We start from the raw sequence: 22,948 nt of genomic DNA, 5'->3' as shown, positions 1-22,948 counted from the left end.
CTCTGAGCTGCTGCCCTCATCTCAATTTGTTTTCAAATAAAAGAATGAATAATGAAGTGAAGACAAAATGACTGCTCAGTGTGAGTATCAGCAGTATAAGGTCTACTGAACCTATACACAGATCTGCAATCTATTGTAAGTCCCAGGGTGCTGCAGTTCACCAGTTATAACAGAGAAATGTGTATTGACATGCAGAAGGTGGGGTCCTTTATTTGCCCTCCTGCACAGTTATGATAATTCGAATAAATCAATGCATTTATTTTACTCCAGATTAACCCTTTAAAGCATATGCATTTATTTTTTGCAAACATCTGCAGTGATTTATCCTGTGACATCCCTAAAACCATCTCCTCTGTTAAACCGAGATGTATTTTATAGTCACACAGCGGCTGTTGTCTCATCACAAAGGTTCCAACAGCCTGTTTTCACTTGGATAATAGCAAAAATGATTTAATTCACACATCTGCCACACCACTGCTTGGAACAGGAGGGGGTCCTTGCTGACCCAGAATGATAAATTAAAATGGACATTGGTATGCATGAATATGACATACAGTCGCGTGATGGATGGAATGAAAACGAGAGGCGGTGAGAGGCAAATTCATCAAGCATATGAATTATGATAAGATATGAGCCAATAAAATCAAATACAGAACTAAAAACAAGAACCCTTAGCTTGCTCATAGACGTCACATTGTCTTAAACGTATAAATACATAGATAACAGCGTTGGCTGTGGACTGTGTAAGTACAAAGCGTCTGTGAGAACTGTTTCCTTTCTGCCTGTTCTCACTCATCCTATCTTTCTCATCCTCCATGTTCCTTGGAAACAAGTGTAGAGCATCTGTTTCTCATGTCCCGCAAATCTCAGGTTACTCTCCCATTTACTCTCCTGGAACATGCTGCTATTAACAAAGGAAAACAATGGCATCTTTTAAGGTGACGGCTCCCTGTTCTTCTATATTCTTTTATGCTAAGGCATGGCATACTACAGCCTTACTACTGCACACAGCTAATCTTAATTACTTTGCAAACTGCATCTGTAATATTCATGTTTAAACCTCAATTTGTTTCTTTATACATTTTAATGTGCATAGCAAAATTGGTTTGGCCCACATCCGGTCCACATACCACGTGGAATGATGGCGCTTGGGCAGTTCACGTTCATGTTGGCATCCAGATTACACCTTTCCTAGAGCACTTCATGTTTGCCAAAAAAGGCCAACATTTGTTTTGGGATATTTCGGCTACGTTTGCAATTTTACAAGTGGGTCACTTAAGCTCAACTGCATTTTGTCCGGGCCATAAGAAGCACAGAAGTGACCCACATCTGTATGCTGTATAGAATGCATGTATTTAATGCTAAATAAATGAAATCATTATATTACACTATTAATTTGATCTTCCCCTAATGCATGTCAAAGCATATGTTACTCTGTATATCTGATAACACACATGTTGTAGCAGAGTTTAAGAGTAAATCAGTTCCGAGTTATTGGGAAAAACTGTTGCACTAGACTTTAAACTGCATATTTCAAAAACTGACACAAACTTGATGAATGATAAATGAACGTACGCAGGTTTTCAGCTCGGATAATGTTTCATTTTCTAAATCAAATGCATGTGCAGGGCTGGGAGGCTTTGGCGTGAAAGGATCACAAGACTGTGTGCTGACATGATTAAAATCTGTATTATGGAGGAGGAGAAAAAAAAAAATCAATGACAGTGAGTCCAACTCCTGCATGCGCCCTGAGGGGTATCCTGAGCTTTCTGAGGATTGATGGAAAAAATAATAATTAAAAACAAAAAGCAGTGTCTTAATTTGTTTTGCATCCGTCTCCAGAGACATCATCTTTGCTGTGTCTTTGGTATCTCATTATACTTTTTAATCAAGACTCTTTAAAAATCCCTTTTAAAGGAGGACAGACTGCTTGCCCTTCCCCCAGCATGCTGCTTGCATTGCAGCCATCCACCACGACTTGTGTTACAAACGACCAAGGGAGGCTGACATTTTTATTGTACAATACGAAAAGCCACAGCCAGAAAAAAGGGGCTTTTTGAAAGCCACGTCGCTCTGATCTCTCATTCCCTCTAATGAGGAGTGTCCAACATAATTAAAAACCCAGGTATCCTGTGGCTCGGCTGACAAATTTATCAAATCATATTTTTCTCCCTCCCTCACCGTGTGTGTTCATCCAGGCGGGCATGTGTGTTTCTCTCAGTCCATTCAATTCAATAGCTCCTGTGACTGCAGCATCTACAATGACACAAGAATTAAAGCGTGGGAGAGAAAAATCAATGAGCACAAGGGACAGTGAACAAGCAAATAAGCCTGTTTTAAATAACAAATGCTGATCAAGGATTTTTTTTTGCCTCCCACATCTTTAATTCAGACGTGCCTTTGTGCCTTAATTACTGTGTCCAATTAGTACAACTTTGTGTACAATGTGCTATGTGCAAAAAGGGGCAGAGCCTTGAATGAAAATCCACTGAAACGCAGCTTCTTGTTTCTCTTTAGGAAAGAATTGCATCGTGTAATTTTTTCAAACACATAATGAATTAGTGCAAATTCAAATGGGTAATACAAAATGACACTTTACCTCAGTCCTAATCTCCCAAAGGCAAACATATACTGTATCGTTATAAGCAGAAATATAAGCAAGCGTTATATATAATTTGTCATCTACAGCACTACTTTAGTCACAGACTTCCAAAGTGTTTCCATCCACACTGTGTTGTAAATGTCTGTTTCAGTACAATGATCAAACGCACCCCCTTTTGTGTCGTCTGTGGCCAAATGTACGCTTGCTTAATGATCAGAAAGAAAGGCAGATGGTAGTCCTTGGCCAAATGGAGTCTTGAATAACGCATTTATTTATAACATGAATGTCTTGTTGACAGTTTCCGCATCACACTTGAAGCTCTACTTGGTCCTCGTCTGACCGCAGCGCTTCACACATTTACACAATTAGACAAAATAGAAGAGTATGGCAAGAGGCGAACATATTTCACACGGATTCACACCTAATCTTAAATAAAGGGTTTGAGCTTCTGTTTTAGGTGAAATAATCAGTTTATTTGCAGTCTGAATTGATTAAAAGCATCCTTATTTCCCAACACTGTTGTGCTGTATTAACATCTCTGTCTTAAGTTTCACCTTGTTCTTATACATTGTTTTAGTATTACATGTTGCTTTCTTTCTAATCTATGACATCAAACTGTTTTGTGGCTGAAGGAGTATGTGTTAAGAGTGTGTTACAAAGCCTATAGGAGAATAAAGACTGAACTGCTTTACTTATCAAAGCACCATTGAATCTTTGAAAACAGACATCTGTCCTTCATCTTTATGTCAGTTTTACTTTCAGACATTGCACTGCACTTTGTCCTCATCGTCAGAGCCAAACTTGCTGCGCCTGCCTCCTTTGGTTATTAATTACAAAACAAGATGAGAGTGTATGCGGCACCGTCTACCACCGAATGCATTTGGCAGCATGTCCTCCAAACTTTATTCTGTACTCACTTTGATTAAACACCACCAGGACGTGGTGACAGATACAGCTTAGTTTCTTCTTAAAATCAAGTTAAATGCTTCTAAGTGTAAACACTTAAAACTTATCATCTGGAATTTAAAAAGATATAGTTGGAGGCAGGAGAGTGTTTTCATTGTCTCGACAGGGATGTGGTGGACATTAAAAGCACCTGAAACTCATGCAACAAAGATGTTTGTACATATATGCAGTCAAAAGAGTAATGAGGAGAACAATGTTGTTGTTGTAACAATTAAAAAAAGAAATCATCAATCAACATCCTTTTGATGATGTCTGCACCATCATCACCCTCTGCAGGACACCATGTCAGCACCAGGCAGCTCCTTCAGTGACAGGCATGTTCATCTGAGGTGTCTGAATGAGAGGGAATAATAATACATTTTATTAATATGGAAGTTTTAGCGATACTCAAAAGCACTTTGCATTGGTTTAAAAATAGAAACGCGACTAAAAGCAAATAACTATAGACATATACAAACACATAATTAATCGCACATTAAAGAGTTTGTGGTATTGCAGGTCTTTTCTTCCCGCTGCTGTCAGACAAGCAGTTCTGCTCCAGAAAGTCCATAAACACCAGAATACTGACAAACAATAGCACTAATAATTAGATCAGGTGTAATCTCATTTAAAATGTACAATACTTCCATTGTCAGTGCGACATTAGTGTTATTGTCTGTACAATGGAGACGTCTTTATGTGCAATCATTTTTACATTGTGTATATTGTTTCTGTTTTTATATTTCTTTATGTTTATATTGCATGTTGACCTATTTATTACTTTTTTACTGATGCTCTTTTACATCCAGTTTCAATCTGGTCTTATCTTGTGTTACTTGTGTTTACTTCATGTCATGTCATTGTGTCTTATCTTATCTTATCTTACTTAAAAAATCTCAAAAGCACTTGTTTTTTTATTGTTTTTCTGTAATTATATGAGCTTAATTTTAAAGAGTATATATTCACTTCACTATCTTTTACACTTGCATTGTACCAGGCTAAATCCTGTATTTAAACTTCACCTGCCTTAATTTAGTATAGTTTCCATGTAGACACATTTTTTTAAATTAACCATGCTTTGTTTTAATGTATTTCATTTGATTTAATTCATGACAATATTACACTTTTATCAATGTAAAGGCTCAGTGCTGTCATGTTAATGTGTACATGCTACAAATATGGTTTCATGTGTTCCTGATTTTTAATTTCTACTCTCCTTTTTCACTTGGAAAGCTTGAAAACTACAATTTGAAAAGAATATCTATGATATTAACTCATGGTGTGTCTTTTCACATCAGTTCATGTTGCTGCTGCTGAGCTGCTGCTGTCTGTCCTGTCAGTGTGTATAGTGCACTTGCATGAAAAGTACTTAAATAAATATTTTCAACAAGCCTGCTTGATATACAATATGCCTACCCACATACTCTACCATTAGTGAAAATAACTCAGTTACTTGCGGCATCTATTGCACTTCTGTCCGTCCTGGGAGAGGAATCCTTCACATGTGGCTCTCTGAGGTTTCTACATTCTTTTTCCCCTGTTAATAGTTTTTTTTTTGGGTTAGTTTTTCCTTATTCTTGTTGAGGGTTAAGGGCAGAGGATGTCACACCTTGTTAAGCCCTATGAGATAAATTGTGATTCGTGAATATGGGCTTTACAAATACAATTTGATTGATTGATTGATAAATAAAATCTGTTAGATTAAAATAGATTTTTAACTCATGTGTGTTTTTCTTATTGGTGCATGTTGCTGCAGAGCTGCTGCTGTCTGTACTGTCAGTCTTTATAATGCACTTGCTTGAAAAGTACTATATAAATAAAATCTGTTATATGATTAACTCATGTGTGTTTTTCTTACTTGTGCGTGATGCTGCAAAGCTGCTGCTGTCTGTCCATGTCTGTACTGTCAGTGTTTATAGTGCACTTGCTTTAAAAGTACTATATAAATAAAATATGTTATATTACAATAGATGATTAACTCGTGTGTTTTTCTTGTTGGTGCATGTCGCTGCAGAGCTGCTGCTGTCTGTCCATGTCTGTACCGTCTGTGTTTGCAATGCACTTGCTTGAAAAGTACTAAATAAATAAGTCTGTTATATTACAATAGCTGATTAACGCATGTGTGTTTTTCTTTGCATGTCGCTGCAGAGCCGCTGCTGTCTGTACTGTCCGTGTTTATAATGCACTTGCTCGGCTGCAGGTTTGAGAACAAAAGTTTGCTTTGTAGGAGCCTCGAGCTGACGTCACTTCTCTTGAGTTGCCTGGATGAGACGGAGGAGAGACTGTGTTCAATCTGCGACCAGAGACCAACACATCCAGTCACTCTCACCCGGACTCAATTAACTCACCACCTCTCCACACTTACCTCGCTCTGCTGCTCTCAAACTGCGCTCAACTGGGAACTAAATTAGTGGTATCCTATATTTCCCTTTGAATTTTTATGAGAACACAGATTTCCAGCGATAAGGTGAGTCTAATTGTTTTTTTCCCCCTCCTCCTCTTTGGGACATTAGCAGCATTAGCTTCGCTGGACGTTAGCGCTCACCAACAGTGGTGTTCATTCACAGGTTTGCTGCTAGCGGCTAGCTACGCTAACGGTCCCTAGCTTTGTAACATCCTTCCCCCGAACACTTGCCACATCGAGGCGTCCTCCGACCCCGCGGAGTTCAGCACCGTGATGGAGAAAGTTAATATCTAAGTACACGCGGGGTTTTCACTCGTCGTTTGGTTTGCAATTGGTCGAAAATGTCACTATTTCTCTGTCGAAAGTGTAACTTGGTGATAAAAACACCGGCTCGGACGCCGAGTTGAGGAACTCAAGCGCCAGCGGGCGCCCGGTGCTCTCCGGCGGGCAGCGGCGCTCCGCGGTGTCCGCTCCCCGCAGCAGCCGCAGCGTGGATCTTTGTCGCCAGCTGCGGATCCGCCACGAACGTAAAACGGTCGGACGGTGGAAATAGAAGTTGAGCTCGTGAGAACGTGAAGGTTTAAATCCCACAGCACGTTTCTTGTGTTTCATATTTTTTAAAACAAAGTGGTGGACGTGCGTGCGGCTGCCTTGTTGCGGTTTGACGCCTCTTGTGACAACACGTTCACGTATGACCCAATAACTGTATAAAACACAGGTGTGTGTGTGTTCTTTACGTGTTATCTTCTTCCTCTTTCATTGTGTTGTCACAGTGTTATGGAGCCCGGGCTGCTCTCCTCCTCCTCCTCCTCCTCCTCTTCCTCCTCTCCCCCTCCTCACTGTCTTCTCCTTTTGTGGCTTCCTCTTAAAGCAAAGCGCAGCTAATGCAGCAGCTGCGGTCTGGGCTGAAATTTACCCTCTGAGATTATGACAATACCCTCCATTTTTTTCCGCCTGCTTTCATATTAAAACAACAAGGCATTCGCCATCTTGGGCTGTTTCAAAATCAGCACTGTAAACAGCAGTGATCTGCCCTGAAGTTTGTGAAACTTTCAAGGGGAAAAGATCTGAAAGATAGGACCTTGATTTGTGTTGAGCTGAAAATAGGAGGAGTGTTTTAAACACATAAATCTTATAGGTGCTGGGGCAGCGTGGAGGTCTGATTGGATGTGTTATAAAACTGCATAATAGCCTCTTTTATCTGCCTGTGATGCCATACGTTTCGGGTTTAATCCTAGAAATGAAAGCTTATCCTTAAAATGGGCCACAAGTCCAAACTTCTATAGTGCATAAACTGGGGGCATTTGAATCACACTGATTTCTACCCTGATGTGCACTAAATGGTTTTATTATGACCCTGCTTTTTGGATTTCTGTCAATTATGGTCAGGCAGACATGCCAGAGAAGCACATTCAGAAAAGCCAAAGGAAGTTTTTGTCCATTTTCAGTGAATAAGGTGACATATTAAGGGCAGGTCTAAAGGGTTGCCACTGACTGAAATGAATTCAGATGCTTGAGATAAACATCAATAAGCCTTTTTTTGACTTGTCTTCGTTGGGAAAGCACAGGAGACTGTTTGTATTCAAGTGCTCCAGCAAGCCATGGAAGCAGTGTGACAGTGAGCCAGCGTTCACATCGCCAGGACCCTGTACCTGAAAACATGAAGCCATTGACAATTTAATAATGATTTTTTCTTACTGTCATATGTTAAAAGGATTTTGTGGAGAAAGGCCTGTGAATTGTTAAAACAATGTTAGACCAGCTCTTTTTTCTGGAAATTAACTTTTATTAGGCTCTTTCACATAAGTTTGTGATCTGTGAAGTCACCAGGTCCAAATTGGACCACGGAGCTTGTTGTGATCGCATTAATTCAACGTTCATCCTTTAGTTTGCTCTGGCATGCAGCAGCTTTTGTTTTGCTGCACAGTGGAGCTGATTTGTTGTCTTTTACAGATATAATTGATAATAATGAACCAGCGTGTGCCCTTTTTGCACACACACACACACACAGTCTACGTGAAATGGCAGTAAACATTATTCCTGATGAAGTTCATCATTTAAATGGCTTCAGTCGCCAAGGCAGCGAGATAAATCAGATCACAGCCTTGATGTGCTATGCATGCATCTAGTAACTGCCAATGAATCAAAACACAGGTAGAAGGTCACTAAATTTTGCCTCATATTTATTCAGAGCTCACGTCCTTGAAAAGGTGTGCAGACAGAGCAGTGTTTAACCGGTGTGTACTCGGCTCCTAATGTGAGCTTTTAACATTGTAAAATCAAAAGAGTCAGCATCTTGCCATTTGAATGCTAAAAAGATATTGCAGGCTTTTGTTCTCCCATGCGCAGAAAGAAAATGTTGCTCATGGCTGCTAAAATCCACAAAACAGCACAAAATGTTACTAGTCAAATTGTAAAATACGTGTTTTCAGCTATGTGGTTTTCCAGAGATGTATCACTTGACTAAAAACTATTTATTGTGTTACTTTGTAGAACCACTAGTTTGTAATGGTTAGGTGACAGATCTGGGTTTTTCTCTTGCTGAACTGATCACCGTTGCTTCATTGCTCATCACGTTAAACATGCTTTACCGGTCTGACTTTTTATGCACGTCTCGGTATATTCTTACATAATATGAGATGGTCCCTTTTTATGTCCCTGTGCGTCTCTTTAAAGTGTCCTCCTTTCCCTTGGCCTTTTCAAACGGCCAAAGGAAGAAAAAAAAAAAAATCAGGTCTTGCTAATAATTGTGTTTTCACCCATTTTACCCTTGTCTCTCTATTCTTACCCTTTCCACAAGTTTGCACTCATTAATCAAAGATGCTGGAGTCCTGCTGAGGGCTGAGCTGGTTCATCAATTTGGCAGCCGGCTCGCTGTATAAGGAACAGTGCAGAGGCTCTTAACACACAAGCATAAATAAATCTGTGGTCTTTATATGCAAGCCCTGAAGGTTAATGCTGTATAATTCAATGCACCCTCTTTGTCTGCCGTGATTGATGTTTTTTAAACATGTAAGGCTTGACAGGATTCCCTTTTTGTAGGTCAGTGTTGACACTTTATGATTGGGTGAGCTTCGGGGGGAGCGGCACGAGGGAGGTGGATTATTAGGAATATGTCAGGGTGATTACTCTTTTTCACTCATCTTCCTGGTCTATTTTCTCTCTGCCTGGAGATGCTTATCCTAACCCATGATGTCTCTGAGACTGGAGTCTCCCCGCTGCGTTAATGGAGCGGATGTTTCGAATGCTACTGCTGTTTAGTATATATTTGTGTTTGTATACTTTACTACAGGAATTACAGGCCTTTACTCCATATTCATAATTCCAGGCCAGTTGGCTTCATACATACGGTAATGCAGACTCTTTGTCCTGCTGCTGTTGTAAACCATTCCACTCTCACACAAAGACCGGGCCTCAGCAGCCCCCTTTTTTATTGATCCTCATGCATTTAAAATCTGGTCACAAACACTACCCACTTGAAGCATGCTGCTGCAGCGTCGTTTTTAAATATTTAATTTTTACTCAACTCACACTGGCCTGATAAGAAACTGGAGAAAAGTAATTCATCCCCAGAAATGTCTGGATCAGCAAAGGCCAGAATCTAAGGCTCAGTGAAGCTAACTGAGAGAATTGTTTGCAGACAGTGGCAATGCATCTTGGCCTGTAGTGAGAATACTGCAACTCTTTTAAATTGCATCTTCTTGCATTGTAATTATAGACCTCTAACTAATCTCTAACTAGTCATTATGGATTGTACACTAAGCTTTTTAAATATTGTAATGCTCTCAAGTGTTTCAGCTCTATATTTATTTCACACCACTATGTTGGGACACACCATGGTTTGATCGTTGCTCATTCCTCTCGGTGCAAGTTAGAGTTTTGCTGGATGTGAAGAGATTGATCACATTAGTTTTAATCATAAACTGTATATAAAGATGGACGACGTGTCTGATCCCCAGACCTGTGTCCCACTCCTACGGGGAGTGGGACAAAAACCTAGAACACAGGCAAAGACTAATACACATCATCAAGCACTGCACCTCTCTTTTCGCTGCACTCTCTAAATGTCACACTGCTGTCTGTGTTGGCACTGAATGTTGCCATTATTAGAACATTAATTACCAGCATTAGTAAGAGACAGTGTTGGTTTGTTGGAGCTGAGAGGGGGGTATTAACAAATGAGGAAATGACAGATGCTGCAGGCCCAGTCGCAGCAAACTAAATGTTCAAGCGGAAAGACTCAAGTCAAGGACTGTCAAGGAGACTAGGTACAGAGGTTACCATTTGTTACTCATGACTAGTAAACAGCTTTATGTGCAGGGGGGTGGGGGGAGCAATCTCATTATCTGTACTTTAAATGATGACTCCGAGCGTGATAGATGGATAGCTGAATAACCTGAGATGGTTTCTCCTTGTAGTCAAAGACTCCCTGTAAACAGCCCATTTTTTTAAGACCATACCAGTTATGGAGTCTGACCTTTTGTATGGTTGATTTTCAATTAATCATTTATGTGTAGAAAAACATAATCTTTTTTTTTTTTACAAAAGTATTCATAATACAAAATGACACAACTGCAACTGAGTGTTGACTCACATGTTCATGAAGGAAAATACGTGTGGCTGCTACCGATGAGATTGAATGGAGGCGACGCTTGTAAGTTATTAGAGATAGTGTTTACTGGTCATATTTATAGCTGATTCAGAAGGTATAGCAAGGCAGGTTAACAGCATCCCTGCATCAGACAATAAATATATGAAAGTGGCAGATATTTTATCCAGAGCCATTTTGCTTTATTTCCTCCTCCTGCATCTAGACATTTCAAGAGGATCAGTGTTTTGGGTCATTAGGACACAAAGTGGGCCTCATGTTACTGAAAGCATTGCGCCTGTCTTTGTAGACGCGGGTTCAGGAGGTGGAGAGGGTCATTCAGCCTCTATACAGAGGTGTGCAGACAAATCTGCACTTTGAGTGGTCGATAAGAATGGAAAAGTGGCATAAAAATGCAGTCCATTTATGTTGTGATCATAGCACAATTAGGTTTTGAAGATTTGTGACAGTCAGGAATGTGTGAACCTGTAAAATCTAAATGAAGTACCTTCTAAAATCCTCAGCAAGTAGCCTGTGCTTGTCAGGTTTTCTTGACAGTTTCATTAATGTTGGGGCCTGAAGTAGTTTTTGAGATTCTTAATAAAAAATAAATCAACCGCTTCAAGAAAGGATATGTTGTCCTCTCAAAGTACTAACAGTGTGAAGACTTTGTTAAACAGTTAAATCTAATATCCAAAGTTCATTAATCTCTTTTTGCCTTTTAATATAATTTATTTTCTTGTATTTCCTTAGCCGGGTTTTAATTCTATTAAACATTTTCCTTTCAGGGAGAAATAAAACTCAACTTGACTTAGAATAATCTTCTCTTTTTTCTGCCATAGGACATGGTCGTGTAATTTATCGACACAATCACAATAGAGGACTGTGGAATGTCTGTAATTTTCTCTGTTTACTTTGTGAATAACTGATTTGAGTCCATTGAGACAGAAGCTTACTCCTATGACACTACGAGTTGGCATGCAGCCATTTTTAGGTTATTCTATGAGGGTAACAACATGGGCTTCAGCTGTACAAAGAAAACCCCCCCCAAAAAACTAACATCAGTGCAAAAAGAATCCAAACTAACATAGGACTATCCAATGGTGTTACCCCACAGAAATCTGTTTTTAGAGAGGGATGTTGTACAGATATTGTAAAGGAAAAACACTGACTGGTTTTACAGTAAGCTAAATTTCAACTTTAAAGTAATAATATAGAAGATAAAAACCTTATGGATTGTTATTGATGGATGTCAAATGGTTGTAATTTAGTATACTGGACCATGACATCAATACTCTTATGGTTGCAGTAAAGCCTGGAGTCTGTGATCAAGTGATTATTTAAGTGGTGTACGAAGACTTGAAAGGATTTCGATGATTCAGGGTTGATTCAAAGATGCTTGGTCGAGGTTTTGTTTCTTTACATTCCAAACAAAATGAACACAGATGGTATTGGCATAAATAGTAAACATGTGGTGGCAGGTCAGAGGTGTTTATGCTGCCTCACATATGTGTATTACATCATAAAAACCTGTTTTGTCAGAGTATGAACAGAATCAACAGAATTCTATTAGGAAGGAGACTTTATTACTCAGATTTAAGAACAAAAAATCTGTCTTGATGCCAATTTATTTGTTCTATAAATGTTTTTGTTTCCTAATGTCATTGGATGTTGGCTCTCCAGCCCCATAACTGCTCTTGTTATACTGTAGCCTATAATCCAATTTCTCCAAAGTGTTTTTGTCATGTTCCATTTCCCTGTGTGTTTTGCTGGGAGCAATAGCTTTATTTTTTTTGTGCTGATGTTTTAGAATGGATAATTCACCTTTCCTCCAGTCTATATTACCATTTTTATTTCATTTTCACAGAGCTCCCATGTAGGAACCATGCTGAATGAGTAAATCGATAAAATCAAGCAATAAATCTGAACGTTGTTGTTTCGTGTTGCAGGTGCAGAGCAGGGATGTCACAGAACTGAGGATCGTCTCATACAGTAAGTGTCTGGCTACATCAGCTTCTCCATTGTCCTTTTCTGTGGAGTGCATCTTTAGATTTTTGTTTAGGAAAAAAACTGTTTGCTTTGTGAAACTGGAAAACGTCACCCATGAACGGAAATGCTGGACTGAGCTGATCACCTCATTTTAATGTATTATTTAGGCATAGGATTAAAATTCTCCAATTAGGCTGAAATTTAACAAAGTCCTCATTTATGAAATTAGTTTGTGCACTCTCTGCACTCATTTTTGTGTGCATCTAATTAATTCTGTCTTTCTTAGGATTGGAGTATCAAGGCTTCAGAACACATTTAAATCTCTTGGGGGAGAAAGGAAAACTTTTTAAGACTATAGGGTATTTCAAGATAAATTACTGTGAGCTAAACAGGGCTAATTGGTGAGGCTGGGGCTATTGTTTGGCTTTGTTTAAAAAAATTAATATGGGTTACTCCACAAATAGTAACTTTATACAGATGTTTCTTGGCTGCAATTAAAAATCAAATTGTTGCCGCAAGACAGAGGTGGTGGGTATATCAAATTCACCTTCCCTTCAGCCTGAGCTCTACTCTGTCACAATGTGACATGGTTTTCTTTTGACTGCTAATTTAGGAGAGAGTTAATTTGCAGTCTTGTAAGCCAAGTACATTTTTTAAATGTCTCTGTTGTGCATGCTCCTTTGTAGAATAGGTGTGAATTGATGAGAGGTTTTTTTCACGAAACACTTCTTCCTCAGAATGAATATATGGGGTATATTGTGCCTGCTCTCACACTAAATTAGCAGCGTCAAAGCAGACAAATCTCAAATCAAATAAGTATTGTTGTAAGTGAAATATTCTTAAAAAGAAATACTTCAGACCCTTAATTGTCTTGTTGAATTGTTGGCGAAACAGATTTTTACTCTCATTTACTGTACCTTGGGCAAATCCCACCAAAGTTTTCTCTCCTGTGTCCTCTCTCCTCTGACTCCATTCGTACTTCCTCACTCTTTCAACTTTTAACAGTGTCCTGAAAGTGAAAGTGCGGGCCTACCCACTTAATTTTTATGAAGCAAAGAATACTGAGATTGTGCCATGAAATTCATGACATGTACACGGCCACTCTTGATCTACTGTAGAGGGAAAAGTCTCCCGCTCTTTATGTGACCGACCCTGGGAAGGGACAGGTCATGTGCAGCACTGTGTGGACAAGCCGAGTTGAAACAGCGATGGCAAAAAAGAGCACGGTCGCACGAACCCCATCATCTGTAAAGCTGAGCTCCCTCCCTTTCGTGTGAGGGTGTTGTAGAAGCTTTCAAGGATTTATTATGGCTGTTACCGGTAACCTTCAGTTTATCTACAGGGGCCACAGTAGGTTTTAGGATGGCAAGTAGACAGCCAGTGCTTTCGGTTGTCCATTGGCTGAGGTATAATGATTGCACTCTCCTGATACAACACATGCAAAACACACATACCTATAATAAGTTAACATGACACAATGCTAACTGTAATCGTTAATTCAAGGCTGGGACTTCATATACACTTATTATTATTATTCTTATTTCAATGCAATGGAGACAAAAAAAAGAACACAAATGAAGAATTCTGAAGACTTGTTAGGGAAGAGAAAGTACATCATATGCTAATCGAATAAACACACTAGTGTATTATGACATTTCAAATCAATTATCTGAGGCAATTTAAATGGGTTAATAATTTGATAATTTCAGATTTGTAATTTTCAGTATATGTTTATATACCTTTTAGGTTGTGTTGGAATTGAGCGTGTTATCCATAATTTGCAGTTACATGATTGACATTTAGGTCTTAAATGAAGGGGAGGAAAGCTTTATGGACTGGTGATTGACATGTTTAATATGGATCATTATTTTTGTACTGTATTTTCTTTATGTGTATAAAAGAGAGAGGTTGAGCTGCGCAAATTACATTTTTTTTCCTTCTCTTTTAAATATTTATGACCTTCAGTTAATAGTGTAGCTTCACAGAGCAGGCTATATTTTGTGATTTTGCCAGAATAGCAAACTGATAGCTATGGTAATATAATATGGTGTTGTAGCAAAAAGCAAAGCCCGATGCTTTCCACTTCTTTTTCCTGCCTAGAGGGTGAAGTGAAATACACGCAGGAAAGAAAAGTGAAGAGATGAAAGAACTCTGTCAATGGTAAATCAAAGACTCGTGTGAATGATGCAACTATGAGATGTATCAGTTGTATGAATGGCGGATTGACACTGACTGTTCTCAGTCTAATGAATATACAGACATATTTAGCTTCCAAGAATAGCTGCCGTGTGCATTATGCGTTTGTGTGGTAATCCAGAATCACTGGTTACATCATGCTGCTTTATGACATGAAAGATCTTTAAATACACAGCCTGCTAATAAGACAGGTCAGGTGACCAGTCTTTAGTTTGATGGCCAATTATTCTTGGTTCTGCACCATTAAAACAACACAAAGCTGAAACTGTGCAAGGCCTATGAGGAAACTGCCACAAATTACAATTGATTGCAAAAACCAGGTAGGTTGCTGTATTAACTTACAAATATAGAAATAATGACCAACATCTTTTTCCTCTGGAAATCAAGAGAGAATTGTACGAGGATCTTTGGATACTTTATCTGTGTTAGCCTCAAAGTCAATAGGGTGTTTCTTTGTGATGACTGTACATCACAGGAATGGTTAATGGTGCTGAATCACCTGTTTTATGAGCTTGTCTTGAATAAAGGATGAAGTCGTGGTTGATTCTCTCAAGGCCGATAAAGAGGGACCTGAACTGAAGTCCAAAATCTAGCCGCCATATGGTTGAATCTCAGTCTCTTTTGAGGGATAGTTTTAATGCTGTAAATCTTTAGAATATATTATCTGAAGGGCGAAGTAGAATGGTTTTGTGTATTGGTTTACAGTTGAAAGTATGCCTGTTTATTTCAACTCTAAAGACGCCTCTCATTAGCACCAAAGTGCCCTGAACTTCCTGTCATTTACAGCAAAGTAGCCCATGGGTGGTGCATGTTTATGTGACTTTAAAACAGGCTGATCCACAGACACGTACTCTATTTTTCTCAACTTGGTCATATACAGCCTGCTAGTTTAAAGAGATTATTATGATATTAGGATATAGAGACAGTGAAGTTAGAAGTATGGATTTACAGAGCAACTTGGGTCGGCTCTACAGCCGTAAAACCACTAAGAGAAATTGTACATCAGAGAGTTCCAGGCAAGTTCAATCACAGGGGCTACTTCGTTGTCAATAAAGTGGAATTCATTATGTGAGCTTCTCCTCTAAGGTGACAGGTCAGGCATACCTGGGATTTGGGACGGCACTGGCATGGTCTACTGGGGAGCCTGAAGACTGAAGACCTGCAAGGGCGTCTCCGAGGTGTGCAGATGGCATTGAGGAAAATTGAATTTTCTTGGGCAGACGTGGCCAGCTGCCTGCTGTTCCTTCTTTACTGTTGGCATGAAGTCTTTATTGAACAACAGGGATTTTAAGTGTCTCCCTGACTTTATCACTACACAGCTGCACTGTGCATTGATTTTTCCTGCTGATCTAATGAATTAGTTGTTTCTTTGAGTGAACCAGAATTTCTGAAACCTTGCGTCTGCCTTATCTTACATCTCAAAAACACTTAAACATTAGCAATGCTAATAAACTGCTTACCATTCTTGCGTAGGCTTAATGCCTTTTGTTAGCAGTCTGCAGGGGCTGCACAGTAAGGATCTGTGGTGTCAGCGCTCAAACCGGTGTAGAGGTGACACCAAGGTGAACGCTGAGTTGTAGAATGGTTGGAAATCATTGACACTCTGACTTGAAGGCTGCAAATGGCTTGGTGGCAGATGGAGTCTTTGTCAAGGAAGAAAAATGGCAGCTCGGGAGCATCAATGCCATTTCCTCTATCAACTCGGCTGGCGGGCGGTGACCTTCTGCTGCTCACAGAGATCCCCCAGCACATGATCAATTATCTCATTTCCATTGTTGACTAAGCTAGTGGAAAAGGATTTAAATGTCAGTTTTTAGCAAGAGACTGCATGTGCCATCACGGAACTGGTGTTTGTTGTTGGTGTATAATGAGGAGACAAATTACAGGCAGTGAACAAGCATGTGTTTGTAAGCACAGTAGAAAACTAAACTGGTGTATTGATGCATATGAAACCAATACATGGCAGCTGTTTAGCTCCATTTATTCCGTGTTGTTACAGAATTGCTGTAATTGATTTGACTGAGTTCCATCATATTTTACTAATGAAAGAGGATCCTCTGGAGTATAGATATATCACATGGCATCAATTTGGCAAGTGGCTTTCACTGACATTGTTTCATTCAGATTAAATAATTTGCTACAATGAGGATGTTTTAATAAATACTATGACTCTTTTTACACAAACTATTAAATTCAGTCATTCTGCTTCACTGTTAACACATTAAATTAAGAATGAAGTATTGAATGAACCTGGGGAAAATGGTAAAAGCAAATGACATTGAGACCCCAGTTTAATATGTATATATTTTAGCTTAATGGTTGATTTTATTAGCAGATCTCATTGTAATGCATAAACTGTCCTCCTGCAGTAAAATTAATATTGTATTAATGTAGCCTGAATATTCAGGATATTGTCTTTTGAGTGACATCCCTCAGTAAATGTAAAGGCTTGTCTTCTTAATAGAGATTATTGTTTAAAATTGTATACATACACGTTATTGAATTATTTTTCCAGAGAATTGTTATGTCAATTTAATGTCAAATTAACATTAATCAATAGTTAATTTTGAATGTTAACACAAATTTGCATCTTTTGGGATTACTGATAATAATCTGTCAATAAGAAGTTATTTTTTTTACATTGTGGGAAAAATAACTTAGCATGTTAGCCTTACATACGTTTACAGTATAAAACTTGGCTTGTCTGCTTCCTTTGGGCATTAGTCATGTTCTCCTCCTTCCAACACTTACTCAAATGTTTAAACAATGTTGTTATGTAAGGAACAATAATCTAATTTCCCATGTTATTTGTTCTTTAAAGTTCTATGCACCATACACGTGAGACTCTTTGTATGGAGGAGCACATACCAGCAGGCTGATATTAAATTGCCGTGCCACGCACCTTACCTCCCCTGCTTCAGGCCTGGCTGCACATAGCTTTCAGAGGGCACTGCTAGAGTTGCACAAACAGAACCTGTGAAAAAATGTCATCAGTAAAGCTCCCTGTGTGTGTGCAAGGTGTTTTGTTTCACACTACCCTTATGTTAGCAGTGGCAGATGCTGCTTCCTCGTTGGGCTTAAGGTAACCCATTAAATACATATCAATATTAGTCTAGTCTACACCAGGTCAGTTTTGTTCTGGAGGTCAGTTTGTAGATGCTGTAAAACAAACATTGAAGTAGATTAAGTAGGCTATGTATTTTGATTATCTGTCAGGGTATATATGATGACCTGTTTCAGGAAGATACGTCAGTAAACTGATGATAATGTTTCTTGCTGAAGTGATATTGATGACGTATGAAGACCAGAATGGGATAAAAGTAGCGTGGAGCTGTTATGTCTGCAGCCTGTTGGGACTGAAGACTTAGAATTACTGTTATGATTACACAAATGAAGCACTTGTAGCTTGATCTACCAGTGTTTTAGGTCTTTTTCACCTTTTATTGAACATTTGGAAAAGAGGATGACTGGAAATAAGTGGAGCGAGAGAGGAACAAGACATACAACACATGTTATGGGTGTTGAGGTTATATGGCTTAACCATGTAGTTACCAAGAAACTCCAGACTGTGCAAGTGTATTTGCTATTTAAACATGGGCAGTGGAAGTGTGTCATTCCCGAAACGAGCAAAGACACTTGCGCTTTGTGCCGTGTGTGAGATAGAGACCTCTGCGTGAGCCCTTTAAAGTGGCAAATGATTCTTTCAGCCCTGGCTAATCAAATGTCAGTTTTCCCCAGACCCGTTCCTCTTTTAGAACAATGAACTTACCTCAAGGTCCCGTTCCTGCCCAGAACAAACATAGCAGATAGTGGCACAATCTGCTTATTGCTGTGCTGCATTTTAGTCCTGTTGTTAGGCACAGAGTGTCGGTGGGTATATCTGGAACTGCACATGCATGGATTTCCTGTTATCTCACATGATATTCTGCCTCTTTGTTGTTTCTTCATCATCTATTTGAATGTGTGCAACACAAATCTTGCTCCCTTATTTGATTCCAGTGACTACTCCATGGCTTGTTTCAACTAAATAGCCCCAGGAAAGAGAAGTCCCCTCAGCACATTCTTAATTGCCACGAAACCTGAAGAACCATAAAGATCAAGAAAATTTGGCAGATTAAATTACATTTTGGCATGAAAGGTTATGGTTTCTGCTTAGATGTTGGGAAAGAGACAGGCAAAGGTAGAATCGGCACAGTTTCACTTTCCTTTCTCACAGTGTGAGAGACTCTTTCAGTCAGTCAGCATGTTTGTCTGTATAACTGACATTTTGATTAAACCTAAAAGGGGTTCTAATGATGATGTATGTAATTCTGGTACTGCAAACTCGATCATTAGAGATGAAACAGCAGTGGTTTCCTGAACCAAGTCATATTCAGTGCAGATCCTTGTTATATTCGCTCTCTATTCCACATTAGCTCTGATTTGTTGGGTTTATAAAGTAAGCATTGGTCACCCAATCTTCAAACCACAATGACCTCTAGTATGTTAATATTTCACAGCTCGTACATATAAACCTTTTAGCATGGACACTGGTGTTTTGTGTCATTTGGTCAATGTTAGCTACACAATAGAACCCACAGTGTCTGACATATAGTCCAAGCTGGTGATGGAATGATTCATTCAGCAGAGAAGAAGCTCTGGTTGCGATGATAACTCAGAGGCAGACAGAAAACTACTTATTTTCTGAACACATTCTTCAAAAATATAAATAGTCTGAGTATCCCAAGTGACTTTCCCACATCAATTGAAGCCATGCGTTGAGCAACTCTCCCATGAATTTCAGGTGTTTTTGAGCACCATTCAAATAAGCCCTCTTTTTTTTTTTCATGCTCTTCCTCATCTCAAAGTCATTGTCCTACGTTTCATCCCATAAGAATTAGCATATTTAAAATAATGAAATGCCCTACTTAGATTTATAACCTTCACTCATTACTTTCCAAAATTATAGTGTGAAACATAGTTACGTCCAAGAGCCAAGAACAAAGAATTCTGAAAGGCCAAATCTGTTCATTAATAATGTTTGCCTTTTAAAAGTAATAGCCTTTGATTTAATGACTTAACAGAAGCAGAATGGGTTCTATTTTAATGATGACAAGCAGCATTGCCAGAGCATTATTTTGGGAAAAAATTGTAAAATCAGTCATATCTAGCATAAATGTGAAGCAAAAACCATGACTCATTCATGGAATTTATTTTTAGTAATAACCTTTTAACTTTAGAAACTAGAGTACAAAATACACAATGCAACGATATTGTATTGTTCTGTTTGTAGTCTGTGAAATACAAGGTAGTTGTAACAGCAGTGGCAGTTGTCTTTATAACAGGAACAGTTTTTTTTTAAAATTGCACAACCTTAGTGATTTTATTTTGTCATACATGTTGGGAAAAATAAAACTGGAAGTTGTTTTTTAAACTTTGAGGATTTCTTCATTTGCTCCAGTCCTCCTAACTGAGTAAAAAACACTTTGTGGGTTTAAATGATTAACTGTCTGAGAAAATTGTCATCAGATTTAACAGTAACAGGAATTCTTACCCCTCCTTGTCTTAGAAACATTGGATAGTGGATACAAATATAAGACAAAGAAATCCTTTTCTTTTTAATATGTTTTCTTGTTTTCATTGTGAGTTTTTGTAGAGCTGGACAATGAAACAATATTAATTCTTCGTCTTAAATGTATTGATATACTGATTAGGTTGTGCAAACACAGTGAGGAGATATAACACATAATTGATCTACCTCAGATTTGCAAAGAGTTTTGCTGTTAAGTGTCAGTCCCTGCTCATAGAAAAGAGTTTCAAACCAAAACCCTCACTCAGCAGCAAGAATTTGTGTTTAAAGTTAAAATAAATAATGATAATGTGACATTTATCATGATAATTATCATTATTGACTTTTGTTAATTTTTTTATCTTGACATATTTTTGGGCCATATCATCCCTAGGTTCTTTGAGGAAGACCAGGATCTCCTCTACAGTATGTTTACAGGGATATCGCATTTGTGGAACAGTTTTTCAGCTGAACACTGATTAGAATTTCTTAGTAAAGAGATCCTGTTACCTCATGATACAAATTGTGAAAAGTTGTTGTTTTAGAAGAGATGAAAATGACCTTCATTATTCAGTGTTTTTGAACAAGCAAGCACTTTTTAATCAGGCTGTTCTGATCAGACCTGTGTTATTCAAAGCAGCTCTATCCAGGCAGGAATTATTAATCCTGCACTAACTGTGTTGTTTTGCCGCTGGCAGACGTTTCACACGAGTATCTCCTCCCTAAAATTATAAATGCAAATTTCCTACTTTTAGGAAACCAGTTAAATTCTAAAGAAACGTATTTAAAGATACAAGTCCTCATACTGTTTGTGTTCTAAATAGTGTCCCACAATCCTAAAATATTCTCTCTGCTTATTTGTGATGTTTAGAAACTCAATCAGAAACGTATTTTGGAACTGGATCTCAAGAAAAAAACATATCGTGTCCTTTTACAAAACCATTTTTTCCCCCTTGTGTCTCTATCATTTTACTTTTTCATTTACGTTTTGCTACTTGATGCACTGAATTCACCATTAAAACTTAACACATGGAGAATCGTATTGCAGCTGTGGTGCACAGTGATGGGCCTTGTCAGCGAGTGACAGTTGTTCACACATGTAACCTATAACATACAGCTTTTTCCGTTTGTTCAATTTATTTTCCTCTTCTTTCTTTCTCTTCTTCCTTTTCTCTCCTCTTCAGATTTATTGCATGTGTTCTCACTGCCACACACACTGCTAATGATGTAAGAAGAGTTTGAGTGGTTGATGTGATGAATATCAGTGTTACAAATGGTGTGCTGTGAAAAAGTAGAGTAGGGGAAAGTTGTGTATTGGAACCACCCTCTTTTCTTTTAATCTATTTTCTAATGCTGAGGCCCAAGTGTTTACATGACACCTTCAAATTAAAGGAGTCATCACTGACCACTGTAGATCAGGGCAAAGTCACAATACCGTGAATATGGACAGTAGCTGTAGTTTGATGCTATTGGAAGTTTTCCCGCCTGTATCGATGCATCACGTTTCTCCCTGTTATCCTAATCACGCTCGTCGTGTGTTGACGGCCCCTCTTGTTTCTTTGTGTTCCAAGAATTTGTTATATGGTTTTAATCCCGTGCTCCTCCACATCAAAGTGACTGATGCAGAGATGTGATGTGTCAGTCCTCGTGCGTCTCCATTAGACGGCTGATGTAAGAGTTCCGCTGTTGAGAACCGTGCTCCCCTTTTGACAGCCCAGCATTATCAAGCTGTAAGGGTGCAGTGCCAATTTCCTGATTAACTCACATTTTACGTATCAGTGACCTTCATTTAAGACATTCAGTGTAGCGCACAGGTGCTTGTTTGAATGTAACCAGCGTCGTCTGCTTCAATAAAGCAGTGGACATATGGACACTGTGTGACTAATGCTTTGAAAGGTTGGATCTGTTTTATTGCTTCATTTGGCACACTGCAGTCCTACTTCCCATTACGGTTGCCATGTGATTTATGTTGTGCTCTTTGGAGAGTGAGTGCGAGAGAGGGGAGCGCTGTATAAAAAGCTGTGATAGCGATGTTTACCTTGATCCCGCTGCCTTTTTATTTCATCCTGGACTTTGACATTGTGGAGAAATAGGTTAAAAACACAGTCAGGTTTTCCTGCACATAAATGCTGTTTGATCATTTGAGGCATGAGGAAGTTATTGACATTGCAGCGTAAAGCCTAAAGGACCGACAGAACCTTGGACCTTTTATCCTCACTGTCTCTGCTATGATATATAGCCAAAATCACACCGTCAGACGTCACCACACCACCTTCCACCAACAGAAAACAAGCACATACTTCCCTGTTGTCAGGCAGATTTTTTGCCTCAATGTACAGTAGTTCTGTAGCATAATCCACACAATTTCCTCCTCTTGTCTAACCACGCAAATAAACAGTCATCATAATGTCATGATGTTACAGTAAATCCAAAATAGTATAGACCGTGTCTTATATCCTGCTGTGTTTTATTTAGCAGTGTGGAATGACGGATAACCTTTGCATCAGCATCCTCCTCTCATGATTAATTTGTAGCTCTGCTTCCTGTCAGGTGATTGCACGTGATACTTGTTTATTCCCCAGCTGTGTTTTTTCCTGTTTACACGGAAATGCACCTTTCTCAGTCCACGTATAATAAACAGAGCTTTTTAACTGCTGAATCCCTGTAACATTTTGA

At 38.8% G+C, this 22,948-nt stretch overlaps 1 protein-coding gene and 1 long non-coding RNA gene across 5 annotated transcripts in view; one reads left to right on the top strand and one right to left on the bottom strand.

The window, feature by feature from the left end:
- Nucleotides 1–2,914: 2,914 nt before the first annotated feature.
- LOC118119864 lies at nt 2,915–6,793 on the bottom strand. Its single transcript, XR_004698146.1, has 2 exons — nt 6,689–6,793; nt 2,915–3,901 (listed from the first exon to the last, which is right to left on the bottom strand). It is a non-coding gene; the product is annotated as an uncharacterized LOC118119864 (long non-coding RNA).
- The window catches only part of LOC118119862 (bromodomain adjacent to zinc finger domain protein 2B), a 45,129-nt gene continuing 27,978 nt past the window's right edge, over nt 5,798–22,948 (top strand). For all 4 annotated transcript variants that reach the window (XM_047342577.1, XM_035174256.1, XM_047342576.1 and 1 more), the window contains exons 1-2: nt 5,798–6,014; nt 12,489–12,531. In XM_047342577.1, the coding sequence (XP_047198533.1) occupies nt 5,988–6,014; nt 12,489–12,531 (70 nt within the window). In that variant the 5' untranslated portion in view covers nt 5,798–5,987. The remainder of the gene's footprint in view (nt 6,015–12,488; nt 12,532–22,948) is intronic.

This window comes from Hippoglossus stenolepis, chromosome 13 (assembly GCF_022539355.2).
Source record: "Hippoglossus stenolepis isolate QCI-W04-F060 chromosome 13, HSTE1.2, whole genome shotgun sequence".
NCBI lineage: Eukaryota > Metazoa > Chordata > Actinopteri > Pleuronectiformes > Pleuronectidae > Hippoglossus > Hippoglossus stenolepis.
This window is presented reverse-complemented; position numbering and strand designations above follow the sequence as displayed.